This window comes from Leuresthes tenuis, unplaced genomic scaffold (genome assembly GCF_036924035.1).
Source record: "Leuresthes tenuis unplaced genomic scaffold, fLeuTen1.0.hap1 SCAF_15, whole genome shotgun sequence".
NCBI classification, from domain to species: Eukaryota; Metazoa; Chordata; class Actinopteri; order Atheriniformes; family Atherinopsidae; genus Leuresthes; species Leuresthes tenuis.
This window is the reverse complement of record NW_027325369.1, coordinates 32,176,956-32,190,771: the sequence shown is the minus strand read 5'-3', so window position 1 is coordinate 32,190,771 and position 13,816 is coordinate 32,176,956. Positions and strand designations below refer to the sequence as shown.

General features: G+C 44.5%; 1 protein-coding gene across 1 annotated transcript; it reads left to right on the top strand.

The window, feature by feature from the left end:
- The first annotated feature begins 5,831 nt into the window (after positions 1-5,831).
- Positions 5,832-12,345, top strand: gpr68 (G protein-coupled receptor 68). Its single transcript, XM_072365244.1, has 6 exons — positions 5,832-5,945; positions 8,188-8,337; positions 8,509-8,642; positions 9,959-10,181; positions 11,641-11,821; positions 11,897-12,345. Exons 1-6 carry the CDS (start codon positions 5,838-5,840, stop codon positions 12,343-12,345), a joined length of 1,245 nt encoding a protein of 414 aa, XP_072221345.1. The 5' UTR covers positions 5,832-5,837.
- Positions 12,346-13,816: the final 1,471 nt, after the last annotated feature.

The window sequence follows — 13,816 nt, the reverse complement described above, 5'->3', positions numbered from 1 at the left end:
CAGGTCAGTGGCGTTCCAGGCGCCCCAAGGAGCAAAGGTATTGATCACAGGGTCTGTGGCCATTAGGGACCAGCTGATTATACCCCGTGCAGTTCATTTGTTTTCTCTCAAGGACCGAGCTGCTCAGCTTTGTTCAAGGCCATCAGTTTCCAGATTCCACATGAAAATACAGCAGAGATGTCCAAAGTCGGTCCTCGAGGGCCGCTGTCCTGCAGGCTTTAGATGCTGCTGCAACTCACCTGATTCAGATTAAATGGATCTCTTTAAAAGATGAAACCAGGTGTGTTTAAGCAGGGAAACACCTAAAACCTGCAGGACAACAGCCTCTATTTCTGAAACAGAGGCTAAAATGTTTCAAAGACGGATGAGGTCTAATGTGCAGTACCACCGATGACCACTAGAGTCTGGATCCAAAACCCCACATGAAACCCTTTATATTCTTTTCTAAAAATCATTCCAGATCATTTGTGGTTCTTTCAATATAAATTATGAGCAGATGTTTGGTTTTAAGTCTCCAGAGGAACCTGATTGAATTTAGGGAATTTAAAGTGAATATCTGGTCTGAGCTCCTTTATTCTCCAACACAGCCTGAACCCTCTGAGACAAGCTTTCTGTCATTTCTTTAAGGAGTCTTCAGGAATAGTTCTCCAGGCTTCTTGAAGGACATCCCAAAGCTCTTCTTTGGATGTGGGCTGCCTTTTGTTCCGTTCTCTGTCAGATGATCCCACACTGCTTCAATAATGTTGAGGTCCGGGCTCTGGGGAGGATTCATCCCTCCATAAGACCTGTTGCCACTGATTTTCAGTCCACTTCTTGTGTCATTTGGCACAGCTCAGCCTTTTCTCCCTGTTTCCCTTCCTTAAGAACGGCTTCTTGACAGCCACCCTTCCATGGAGACCATTTCTGATGAGGCTTGGGCCAACAGTAGATGGATCAGCTGAAGGTCCAGATGCATCTCTCAGGTCCTGTCAGGTCACAGCTGGATTTTTTCCTCTTTCTTAAGGACATCACTTTCAGATCCTGTTCATCTGCTGTAGATAGTTTTTTAGGCCTGACACTTCTTCTTTTGTCCTCCACTTGTCCAGTTTCCTCAAATGTTTTAAGGACACACTGCACACCATGCTGAGATATGCCAAGTTTTCAGCTAATAGCTCTTTGGGAATCACCTTGTTGCTGCAGAAATCCTATTTTCTGTCTATCAAACTGTTTTCTTTGCTGTTTTTCATAGATGCAGCTAAAGAAATGGGAACAAATGATGTGTCTTTGTGACAGGCTGCTGGTAACAAAGGGCCTAAAGATCCAGTTTAAAACGGCTTCTTTGCTAAGTTGTCTGTTCTGTGTCGACACAACACTGGTTCATCCCTTGAGTTAGGAGCCTTTTTTCTGCCTGAATGGTTCAAAGGTCAGAGTTAAGTGGCTGAACAAAGAAAAACACATTCCTCTGAAAATGCTCAGGTACAAGGACTGAAAATGAGTTAAAAAAGCAGAAAATGTCCAAAGAAAAACTGTGAAAGAGCTTCAGAAAGCTGCAGAACTGTTGATCAGGACACTTTAAATCAACAAAAACACAAAAACTCACATCTTATAGTTTCTCAGATTCAGTCTTTTTACAGTTTCTCTCTTTAGCCTCATGATATTGTAGAAAAACTCTCATTTGCAGGAGTTTTGAATGCAGGATTCTTCCCTGCTGACCAACACCAGTCAGCTGCTGTTTACTGAGGCCGTCGTGTCTGGACTACAGTTTAATTATTGACCTCAGTGGCACGTTCATGCATGATGGAACTTACAGTAATCTGTGCTGTTTAACATCCAAATCCATTCACTTCCACCCGTGTGTGCACGTTGTTTCTGTTTACAGTGAAGGAGAAAATAACTAGCCAAGACCACCTTAACTTTACATTAGGTTAGACTGCGATGGACTTTATGTCTCCCAGACTTCTCTCAGTCGCCTTCAACTGGAGCAAAATGCTGCTGCTGCCCGTCTTTAACCAACACTAACAGACGTGTGCACATCACTCCTGTTCTTAACTCCCTTCACTGGCTTCCTGTCCTTTATAGAACTGATTTTAAACTTTTAAAGTTTGTTTTTAAAGCTCTTAACGGCCTCACCCCATCGTATTTATCTGAGCTTTTAACTGTAACCCTGGCAGAGCTCTGAGGTCAACAAATCAACTTTAGCTGGAAGTGTTCAGGTCCAAATACAAGCCCTGGGGTGCCCCCTGGCTCTGGAATAAGCTCCCCCCCACCGAGATGCATCTTATTTCTGACCTGAGCCTCTTTAAATCTGGGCTAAAAACATATTTATTTCAGATGGCTTTTAATACCCAGTAGTATGGTGACACTTTTATATTATCTTATTCAATTTTGCTGTATTTTATTGCGTTTCCTGTTATTTTATTGTTTTGTTCTTATTCTTTTCTTTATTATCTGCTGTAAAGCACTTTGGTTACACCGACATGTAGAAATAAATTACATTTAACTCAGGCCAGGTTAGGATGGGCCTCACACTCATCTAAAAGACTCCCGTTGTTGTAGAAACACCTACAGAAAACAGATTTAACCCTTTAAAATCACCCAGAACACCTACAGTTCGCATTAAGGTGGAGCGGTTACAGGTTTTAATTTAGAAGTACGTAAAGTTTTTGGTTGGATAGGAAGCAGGAAGCTTCACATCCAGTTAAACCCAACAGTTTAGTGACCCCTCCACACCTGTGGGGTCCGACTGGATCGTCTGTTTCCCAACAGAGAACCATCTCAGCCACGATCGAGCCGCTTTAATTCTTCCTTCATCGTCTCCTTTGGCAGAGGAAACTCCTCCTCCAGGGAAGGAAAGGAGAGGAATCCGTCCCATTTTTACTGGAGCATTTTCATCCAGAGTAAAACACGAGGACAGCGTGAGATATTTAACTGTATGATGAAGCCTCTGTGAAACAAAGTGCTTTTTGGGGAGTCATTTTATGAATATTTGCAGTTAAACTCGGTCCAGTTCTCATTACATCTTCCTTCCACCTCACTGCACTTTTCAAAGAGGTCAGGGAAAGTTTTTCATTTCCTGACCATCCAGAGTCCTCTGAAACGCAGTAAAAACACTGAAAGTGACCCGTTTCGGGTCCAGACTCGCTCATCTGTCGCAGCCCAACCAGCTCAGAGTAAAACGCCTGCAGAGGAAATCCCAGCGTCATCATTTCCTGATAAAAACACAGCAGGAGTGTAAATTCTGCTGGTTGTTCAGGAGTTAAAGCGTCGACTCTGGAGGAATGTTCGGTGAATGCTGCCGAGCCTTCAGGACAGACAAGATGCTGCTTGTGGTTTGAATCTGCTGCTCACACCATGTTATTAAGGAGCCACTCTAAAGGCCAAAGTACAGATATACATTTGGAGGTTATAACAGGAGGCTCTGCTGAAATGTGCCGAACAGAAGCAGCTTGTTGTCTTCTCTGGTTCCACTGTGGCTGCAACAAGCGGCTTATCGGGGGTACAAATGTGAAGTTAAACACTTTCTGTTTGGGTAATAAAGTAAAAACCAGGTCATTACCAGGTGAAGAGCTCAGAGCAACCAGGCAGGACTGCAGGAGGAACAGCTGAGCGGGAACAAAAAGCCCAAAAGAGTCCAAACGAACGGATATTCCAGAGAAAATAAAATCAGGAGCAGAAACTCAAGGCCTCCCCGGCTGGTTTCAGTGCACAAAGACACAGAGCAGGTGCTCAGGATTAATCAGCCGACTGAAAACAGGTGTGAAACAGGGCAAACTTCATCTGAATGAGTGAAAAACCCAAACCAGGAGACACACGACGCTCTTTAAACACCTCAGAAAATGAGTTTCACCTCCTGAAGGTCATTTTTCCTCCGGTGTTAAAGAAGGGAATCAGAACATCCGCTTTACCTTTTTATTTAATCTCAGGTTCAACAGTTTGAGCTGAGAAACTCAGTTTTATGTGACATCACTGCCTTCAGGACGGTGGCAGGAAGTTATTAAAGAAAGAAGAAGCTTTCATCAGGTTTATTCAACCTGCAGAAGCAGGTTTCAGTGACAGTTACAGCACAGTGAAGCTGGCTGAGCTGACCGTTCTCCCAGAATCTCACGGCTCCAGCGCGATCTGGACTCAGTTCTGGTGATAAGTCTGCAGCTGCTGGAAGAAGAAGGACACGTCTGGATGGAAGATGTTCAGAAAGACAGACAAACAGAAAGCAAAGAAATAAAAAAAGACATGAACTGACCATGAAATATGGGATGTGCTTGAATTTATATTCGGCTATTATCACTTCCTCTTATTGAAGCCTGCAGCCATAAAACTTCTGCCACGATGGTCATAATATGAGGCTTTTGTTGACATTTTTTCTTGTTAACCTTTTGCATCTCAGGACATAAAACAAATAAAATCAGCTGGGCCTCCCCAGGCTCAGCTCCCTCTTCACCAAACGGACCGGAGCAGCGCCCTCATCACTGCTGACGAAGCCCCGATCCGTCTGTCCATCTCTGATCCAACTCACCATCACTGAGAACCAGGTCCAGAGATGCTGAAACTCCTCCAGCTGAGGCAGAGACTCATCCCGACCCGGAGGTTCAGAACCACGCCTCAGATCTGGAGGAGCTGACCTTCATCGCGGCTGCTTCACACTCAGCTGTGAGCTGAAGGTCATGGTTTTAAGAAGCAGAGCTGTAACCCTGAGGTTCATCTCTGATCCAACTCACCATCACTGAGAACCAGGTCCAGAGATGCTGAAACTCCTCCAGCTGAGGCAGAGGCTCACCCCGACCCGGAGGTTCAGAACCGGGCCTCAGATCTGGAGGAGCTGCTTCACACTCAGCTGAACCGCTCCAGAGCAGCTGAAGGCCAACAGAACCACATCATCTGCATAAAGCAGAGCTGGAACCCTGAGGTTCCCAAACCAGTCGCCCTCCTCCCCCCGACTCCACCTGCAGATCCTGTCCCTGAAAACCACAAACAGGACCGAAGATAAGCAGCCGGGTTCCTGGTGGGACTGCTAACCTGAACGTGGGATGTTGCTGTTAGGAACATGTTGAGGATCTCCTTTATCCGGCCAGCATGTCCTCCAGTGAGGAGGCAGAGTCTGAAGGCAGAGTCTGAAGGCTCGGCCATCACCTTGGCTGAGGTTGCTTTAAAAGCACGAGTGGATGAGGCCCTAAATGCCGACGGCTCTGCTGTGGCTGTCACAGACGAGGCTCTGAATGATCGTCCAAACCCAGCTCAGGGCGAGCAGAGTGGTTTTCAGATAGTCATCTAATTTAAAATAAATTAAATTCTCTGCTGTGTTCACGGATCTGTTCCTCAGCGTTCTGTTTCTACCGACTTTAAAGAGAGACCAAAACCAAGATTTTCTCCCAACGGTTCAAAAATAGCTCAGTTTTTCTTTGGGTTTGCATCACTGAAGTCTTTTCAGTTCTTTAACTGGTGGTGAAGGGTTAAAACAAGTGAAAACCACCAGAAACAGAGCAGCAGCTTAAACAGGAAACTGGTGTAAACCTTTTCTTTGCTGCAGAGTCTCTGTTTCAACCACAGAGCAGCTGAAATGAAGGGGTTTTGATTCTTTCTGGGTTCTGCTGCCACAGCTCGGTGTTTTCATGGTTCAGTCTGAAATGTATTAGAACATCTCATTAAATCTAATGACCCATCAGTGTCAGAACCAGATCAAACTGTTTGTAATCTCTAAGACAAACTCTCCTGTGTTCCACAGAGGCCAAATGAAGCCGGACTCGGGGACACCTCCAACACCACATGAGACGCATATCAAAGACCTCCGTCCGACATGAAGAGTCGTGTGTGTGCTTATCGTATCGCTGTGATTCAGATCCATGTGTTCGGTATGAAGTAATATGAGTGGGGGGGTGTCCAACATGTCTGAGGAGGGCGTGATTAACTGCACCATCAGCCACGAAATCCACCAGTACGTCTTCTCCTGTGTGTACATCCTCGTGCTGCTGGTGAGTAGATTTTCAGCCCTGCAGGACGTGCACAAGGTGGTGGAAACGCAGAGTTTTGTGGCCCAAACAGATGTTTTTCTTACAGTTGATGCGATGCAGCTGCTCCTCTCACCTCCTCTGCACTTCAACAGGTCGGACTTCCCACAGTCCACTGAACTCACGGCACACTGACGCTTCTGCATCGGTTTTTAATGCACAGGTTACCCCCCCAAGTGTCACTTTTGGACACCGACGGTTCACCAAAAGCTGCTTTATGCGTAGCCGTGGCAACATGGAAGATACTGGAACCCCCAACCATGACACCATGACATTTACAAACCTTAACCTGGCACATCTGTGTGCAGCCACCTGTGGTCATGGTTACAGAGGCGAGGCCAGAAAACTGATTAAAGTAACACCAGGTTTAGCTATTTGTTTGCTCTTTGGCTCCCCCTACAGGAGGATGGGATGTATCAACTGTGTCATAAAAACAAATGTGTGTGGCACATTCATAAAAAAACCCACAAAAATGTCCAAAGACCATGAAGCAAAACAATGAGACGCAGAACTGGAAACCAAAGTGGTGAACTGTGGTATTTCAGCCCCTACATAACAACAGTCCAGGCACTTAAAAATGAGTCAGAGGTTTACAAACTTCTCTGGTGTTGCTTTAAAAAAGGAAACAATCTCAACTTTTTTACCATCAAGAACAACAACATGTGAGCTGCAAACCCAACATCCCCACAGCGAAGCACGGTGGCGGCAGCTTCATGGTGTTAGTGGGTCTGAAACTTCAAAATTCAGAGTTTCAAATTAGTGAACCGAGACAGAGACGGAGTCAGCATGACAGCGACCCTCAGCACAAGGTTAAAGGACCACCCGGGAGGTTCGAGAGGAAACATTTAAATGTTGTAAATGTAAAAATAGCTGAACAGCAGCAGAATCCATCCAACCTGAAGAAGCTCGTAAAGCTCTGTGATCCTCCTCCTTTACTGTTAGCGCTCTGTCTGCAGTCTCTGTCTGCACGGATAGTCTTAAAGCTGAGCAGAGAGCTGTTAGAGTTGTTCCTGCAGCCAGGTCCAGGATTCCACCATCTGTTGTTAAGCAGCTCTGTGATCCTCCTCCTTTACTGTTAGCGCTCTGTCTGCAGTCTCTGTCTGCCCGGATAGTCTTAAAGCTGAGCAGAGAGCTGTTAGAGCTGTTCCTGCAGCCAGGTCCAGGACTCCACCATCTGTTGTTAACCAGCTCTGTGATCCTCCTCCTTTACTGTTAGCACTCTGTCTGCAGTCTCTGTCTGCCCGGATAGTCTTAAAGCTGAGCAGAGAGCTGTTAGAGTTGTTCCTGCAGCCAGGTCCAGGATTCCACCATCTGTTGTTAACCAGCTCTGTGATCCTCCTCCTTTACTGTTAGCGCTCTGTCTGCAGTCTCTGTCTGCCCGGATAGTCTTAAAGCTGAGCAGAGAGCTGTTAGAGCTGTTCCTGCAGCCAGATCTCTGCCTGATATTCCTGCTGTGTCCTCATCAGGGCTCCAAGCTCGTCCGTTTTATCCACCAGAGATCTCACATTTCCCCTGATGAAACTTCCTAATCATTAGACAAGGAAACTTTATTTGTAGATCGCATTTCATACACAAGTGCAGCTCAGTGTGCTTTACATAGCAGGAAAATAAATAACAGAATGAACGGATGAAAAGATAAAACTTGCAAAGACACGTAAAACAAAGCAAGACAATAAAACCTAAACCTAAAATTAATTAAAAAAAGGAGAAGACAAGTAAAAAGGAGATAATAGACTGTAACTCTAACCATCATCACATTTCAGAGCCTTGATTTAAAAGTAGCACATCTGAGTGTTTCAGGGAGTTTGTTCCAGAAATAAGCAGCAAAATGTCTGAATGATGCTTTTCTCTTTCTTGTCTTTGGACTATAAACCGTTAGCATCTTACAACTGATGTAAAAACAAGTGAAAAAAGCTCAGGAGAGAATCTCTATAGCAGGGATGTCAAAGTCCGGTCCTGGAGGGCCGCTGTCCGGCAGGTTTTAGGTGTTTCCCTGCTTCAACCTGAATCAGATCAATGCATCATCAGCAGACTTGTGCAGAACTTAACAATCTTTCAAAGAGATCCATTTAATCTGATCACATATGTGCTCTAGAAGATGCAAAGACAGCCAGCGTTGACATCTATCAGTGGCGTAATAAAGCGTGAACACGGTGTGTTCAAAGACACGTCCTGCCACCACATTAACCGTCCCGTTTGGTTGCAGGTCGGTGTTCCCTCCAACCTCTACTCTCTGTACCACGCTGCTCTGCAGCTGAAGCAGAGGAACGAGCTGGGGGTTTATCTAATGAACCTCACGGTGTCTGACCTTCTGTATCAGGCGTCCTTACCGCTCTGGCTGCAGTACTTCTTCCAGGTGACGTATTGCTGCTTTTTTAAAAGTGATCAAACAAAAAGGTTTTGTGTATTCTACTAAATCTTTGGCTGTAATTTCATGTGCAGTCGGTGTTCCTTAATGTCAGTTTTCTGCTGTCAGTGAAGCATCTTCTGTGGTCTCTAACTGACCAACAGTCTAACTGTGTTTCAGGATGATGACTGGCAGCACAGAGAATGGTTGTGTCAGCTTTGTGGTTTCCTGCTCTATGAGAACATCTACATCAGCATCGGCTTTCTGTGCTGCATCAGCCTGGATCGCTACCTCGCTGTGGTCCATCCTTTAAGGTAGTTTTGTTGGTAATACAGTAGTTTCTGCCTGCTTCCCTCCAAGCAGCCACACTTTCTTTAATCTTTTAAAGTGTCCTGATCAATAGTTCTCCAGCTTCTCTTTGGACATTTTCTGCTTTTTCCCTCATTTTCAGTCCTTGTTCCTGAGCATTTTCAGAGGAATGTGTTTTTTCTTTGTTCAGCCACTTAACTCTGAGCTATGAAGCATTCAGGCAGGAAAAAGGCTCCTAACTCAAGGGATGAACCAGTGTTGTGTCGACACAGAACAGACAACTTAGCAAAGAAGCCATTTTAAACTGGATCTTTAGGCACTTTGTTACCAGCAGCCTGTCACAAAGACACATCATTTGTTCCCATTTCTTTAGCTGCATCTATGAAAAACAGCAAAGAAAACACAGTTTGACAGACAGAAAATAGGATTTCTGCAGCAACAAGGTGATTCCCAAAGAGCTATTAGCTGAAAACTTGGCATATCTCAGCATGGTGTGCAGTGTGTCCTTAAAACATTTGAGGAAACTGGACAAGTGGAGGACAAAAGAAGAAGTGTCAGGCCTAAAAAACTATCTCCAGCAGATGGACAGGATCTGAAAGTGATGTCCTTAAGAAAGAGGAAAAAATCCAGCTGTGACCTGACAGGACCTGAGAGATGCATCTGGACCTTCAGCTGATCCATCTACTGTTGGCCCAAGCCTCATCAGAAATGGTCTCCATGGAAGGGTGGCTGTCAAGAAGCCGTTCTTAAGGAAGGGAAACAGGGAGAAAAGGCTGAGCTGTGCCAAATGACACAAGAAGTGGACTGAAAATCAGTGGCAACAGGTCTTATGGAGGGATGAATCCTCCCCAGAGCCCGGACCTCAACATTATTGAAGCAGTGTGGGATCATCTGACAGAGAACGGAACAAAAGGCAGCCCACATCCAAAGAAGAGCTTTGGGATGTCCTTCAAGAAGCCTGGAGAACTATTCCTGAAGACTCCTTAAAGAAATGACAGAAAGCTTGTCTCAGAGGGTTCAGGCTGTGTTGGAGAATAAAGGAGCTCAGACCAGAGATTCACTTTAAAGCTGCTGAGAACTGATAAAAAAACTCTGTTTCTGCCTCAGATTCTGGATTTAGATTTTTTTAATAACATAAATTAAAATATAATATAGCTTTAATGTATTTCCTGGACATACATAAAGAAACAGGGGCTGGTTCAGCACTCTTCTTACTTTTAATTGGTTTCTTCTTAATGTTCTGACCTTTTCCACCGCAGAATAAATGTTTAAAAGAGCTACTTTTCCACCTGGCCGATGGTGATGTTATTTCTCTCTCCAGGTTCACGTCTCTCCGCTCGATGAACGCAGCGTGGTTCGTCAGCGCCATCATCTGGCTGAAGGAGATCGCAGTCGGGGTGGTTTTCTTTCGCCACAAAGAGCTCAGCAGAGACCGCAAGAACCAGTCGGTGTGCTTCGAGCACTACCCCATGCAGGCGTGGGAATATCCCATCAACTACTACCGCTTCACTGTTGGCTTCATGTTCCCACTGGCCATCCTCTCGGTACGATCGCCGCTTCACATCATCTGCTCTGATTCGACAGGGCAGTGGGGTAAAAACTACATTTAGTTTGGAAACTCTGGAAAGTTGAAGATCCTTAAATCGGCACCAGTGTCCTCTGAGTTTTAAAGAAATCACTCTGAGCTCCACTGACTGTGGTCGTGGTTCCCTTTCAGCACAGAGTGGCAAACGTCCGCTGAAAAAACATCGTTCTTCAGCTGTAAAGAGTCCACGTTGCTCCGGTTTCCCTGAGACAGTGAGATCTGTCAGCGGCTGGCTTTGGTTGCAGGCGGGGGGGCAGTTTTCCAGTCCAAGACGAGCCAACTTTTCTTTTCAGACACATGTTAGCCCGATTTTTTCATTGGAAGCCCAAGAACAAGCTGACTAAAACTAGCTAACTAAAAGTAGCCAACTAAAAGTAGCCAACTAAAAGTAGCTAACTAAAACTAGCTAACTAAAACTAGCCAACTAAAAGTAGCTAACTAAAACTAGCTAACTAAAAGTAGCTAACTAAAAGTAGCTAACTAAAACTAGCCAACTAAAACTAGCCAACTAAAACTAGCTAACTAAAACTAGCTAAAATTCGGTTCAGGCAAAGTGTGGTCAACAGAAAGATCTAACCCGGTTCAAAATAAACGTGCTAAATATATTCCATTTTAGCATACTAATCTTTTGTAAAGTGTGGTAATTGTTAGCCCGAACCTTTCATTGGAAGCCCAAGAACAAGCTGGAGAAATCGTTTATTAAATAAAGTATTTATTAGTGGTCACATAGTAAAGTATATTCCAGCTGGACTCGGAGTGCCAGAGCTCCCGCAGGAAATCCGTCAGGCCGAGCCCCGATATCCGGAAACATTTCATATTTATATTCAGCTTTATCTCACAGAGGTTGTATTCACACTTGTCAGAGTATAATTGGACAGTTTTTAGTGGCATGACCAGGCCAAACACTGTCCTTGTTGTGTTCTTTGGATGTGATAAACTGTTTTAGGCTCGGATCTAATGTACCAGACCTATCTGCTCCAATAGAGATGTTCTGTCTGACCCAGTTGTTTATGTCATTCTAAGGTCTTGGACCATTTTAAGGTCATCTGTTGTGCAGCAGAGTGGAAAAGTACCAGCTAGGAACATAGGTTATTTAGTAAAATACAGAATATGAACTTATAATGTCTAAGAACAAAGCCAATTATAACACACATTAGCATAAAGGCTTTAAAGCTTCTTCCTGTTCTTCATCAAGTGCTCATCTTGAAAGTTGCTGCACAAATAAAATCTTTTTTGGAGAAATTAACTCCAAAAAACCGTGGAAATTGTACGTTTTATATAAAACGATACAGGACGGAGTTAGGAAACATACAAACAATAATCATTCTCAGCTTCTGTGGCTGTACTACAGAGAGTTGGAGTGAAGAACAGGAAAAGGAGGAAGTTCTAGCGCTGAACTTCCTGTTTTCTGCCCGCAGATCAGCTACCTGTGCGTCCTCCGAGCGGTGGGTCGGAGCGCGGGAACGCAGCCCGACCAGAAGGTGAGGATCAGACAGTTGGTCAGCAGCACCATCCTCATCTTCCTCGTCTGCTTCTCGCCCTACCACATCTTCCTGCTGGTGCGCACGCTGCTGGAGCGCGACTGCAACTTCATAGCAGGTAGGGTTTCACTCAGAGAACGCGTCCCTGGAGACGAACGCATGTCCACCTTAACGCCACGTGTTTCCTTTCCAGCCATCTTTAACTACTATCACCTGTCGCTGCTGCTCACCACCCTGAACTGCGTGGCTGACCCGGCGCTCTACTGCTTCGTCAGCGAGAGCGCGCGCCGCGGCCTCCACAGAGCCATATTCCGGCCTGTTGCCAGGATACTCTGCTGCTGCTGTCGCCGTGGCAACACCAGCCCAGCCAACCCCGGCAACGACTCCCGCGAGGTCGCCACCGACGACAACAACGGCCACCCGACCGTGACGCTGCTCACGCACACCTTCACGCAAAACAACGTGAAAACAGACCAAAACACAACTTTTATCTCACAGGCTGAGCACAGAACTTTCATCCCGTTAATCGCTCAGAATGACAAAGTGTCCAGAAACAAACGCGGGGACGAACAGTCCAGGTGTGCGATACCTGCCGAGGGTACGAAGGAGAGGACTGAGGAACCTGACAGGAGCGCCTGCTGAAAGCATCTGGATCATCAGAACAAAGACCCGGGAGGCTCCGCGTTACGTCATCACTCCGCGCTGTGTGTCGGACAGCTACTTGAATCTGATTGGACGAACCCTCTGTTTACATTTCTGTGGTCTGTAGACGATCTCCGTGCGCGTGGAGGTCTTTTAATAAAGATGGAGGTGAGACTTCAGGATGCAGTAATGGTTCGTCTATCATGAACTGACGTGTTGTTACGGTGGCTGTGAGGTGACAAACAAAAACAGTGAAATCTGTTTTCTCCTCTGATGTGTTTCTGTTTGTTGTGTTCGGTTTATTTCTTTGTATTTTGTCTCGTTTATTTGTTCTGTTTTCTTTTTTTAATCTTGTTTTTCATTTTGTCTTCAGTTTTCTGTTGTTTTTGTTTGGTGTGTTTGTTTTTTAAGTTTTTGTTTTATGTTTCTAGTTGTTTTTATGTTTTCTTGTGTTTAAGTTGTTTTTGTTTTCTCGTTGTTATGTTTGTGTTTTTGTGATGTTTATTTGTTGAGTTGTTTTTCTGCTTTGTTGTCATGTTTTGCACCTCAGGGCCACCGTACTTTATAAACTGGGTGCTCGGTAACTCTGACCACACAGTTTGTCATGTCATCGCTTATCTGGAAGATATCAAACCAGAATTACATGAAGCAGCTGCTGGAGAATCTCATGATGTTTTAGGAACAAGCTGAATTTAAACCTTTTTGTCACATTAAGAATTAATTTCCTATTTAAAAATCTCATAATCATCTCATTTTACATTAATGAGACTCATTCACGGTTCATCAGTTCACTCATTTTTTAACTTTTTTTTTAACCATTAATAAAACCAACAGTTTAATCTCTGAACTCTGAACCGTCGTTTCTAAGAATGTTCCAGGTTCTACTTTGCTGTTTTCGAAACATCAACGTCTTAAATTCATTCTTAAAATCTTGAAGCTAGTATTTTTTTTTTTCATATTTTGAAAAACATTTGTCAAAGCAAACAACTTTGTGGAGCTTTCATAGAACAGAAATATGACGTATTTTGTCAGGAAATGCAGACGAAGGTCAGTATGAGACAGAATTAAAGAAAAGTTTGAGCTCTTCTTCCATCGGATACCTGAGACCAACTCCTCTGTTCACAGATCAGCCAAAACATTATGACCTGGTATAGAGTCATCCTGCTGAAAGAGCTCTGACAACTTAAAGGGGAACTCCGGTATTTTTAAACCTTATTTCTGGCATGAAATACGTTCATCTGCTCACCAAGAACAGTTTGGTGAAAGTCGGCGTCCTTCAGAAGATATTTAGATAACTGGAGATCCATATAACGGAGAGAACGGGGCTTAGAGGATGCAGCCTCTAAATAAGGCATTATCTGTCTTTATTTCACCAATACTTTAAGAAGAATGAATGAATGAACGTGTGCTATAGCTCTGTTAGCTCATAGCTGCTGTTATGTGGCTACTTGCAGCTATAGGAGAGCTAACG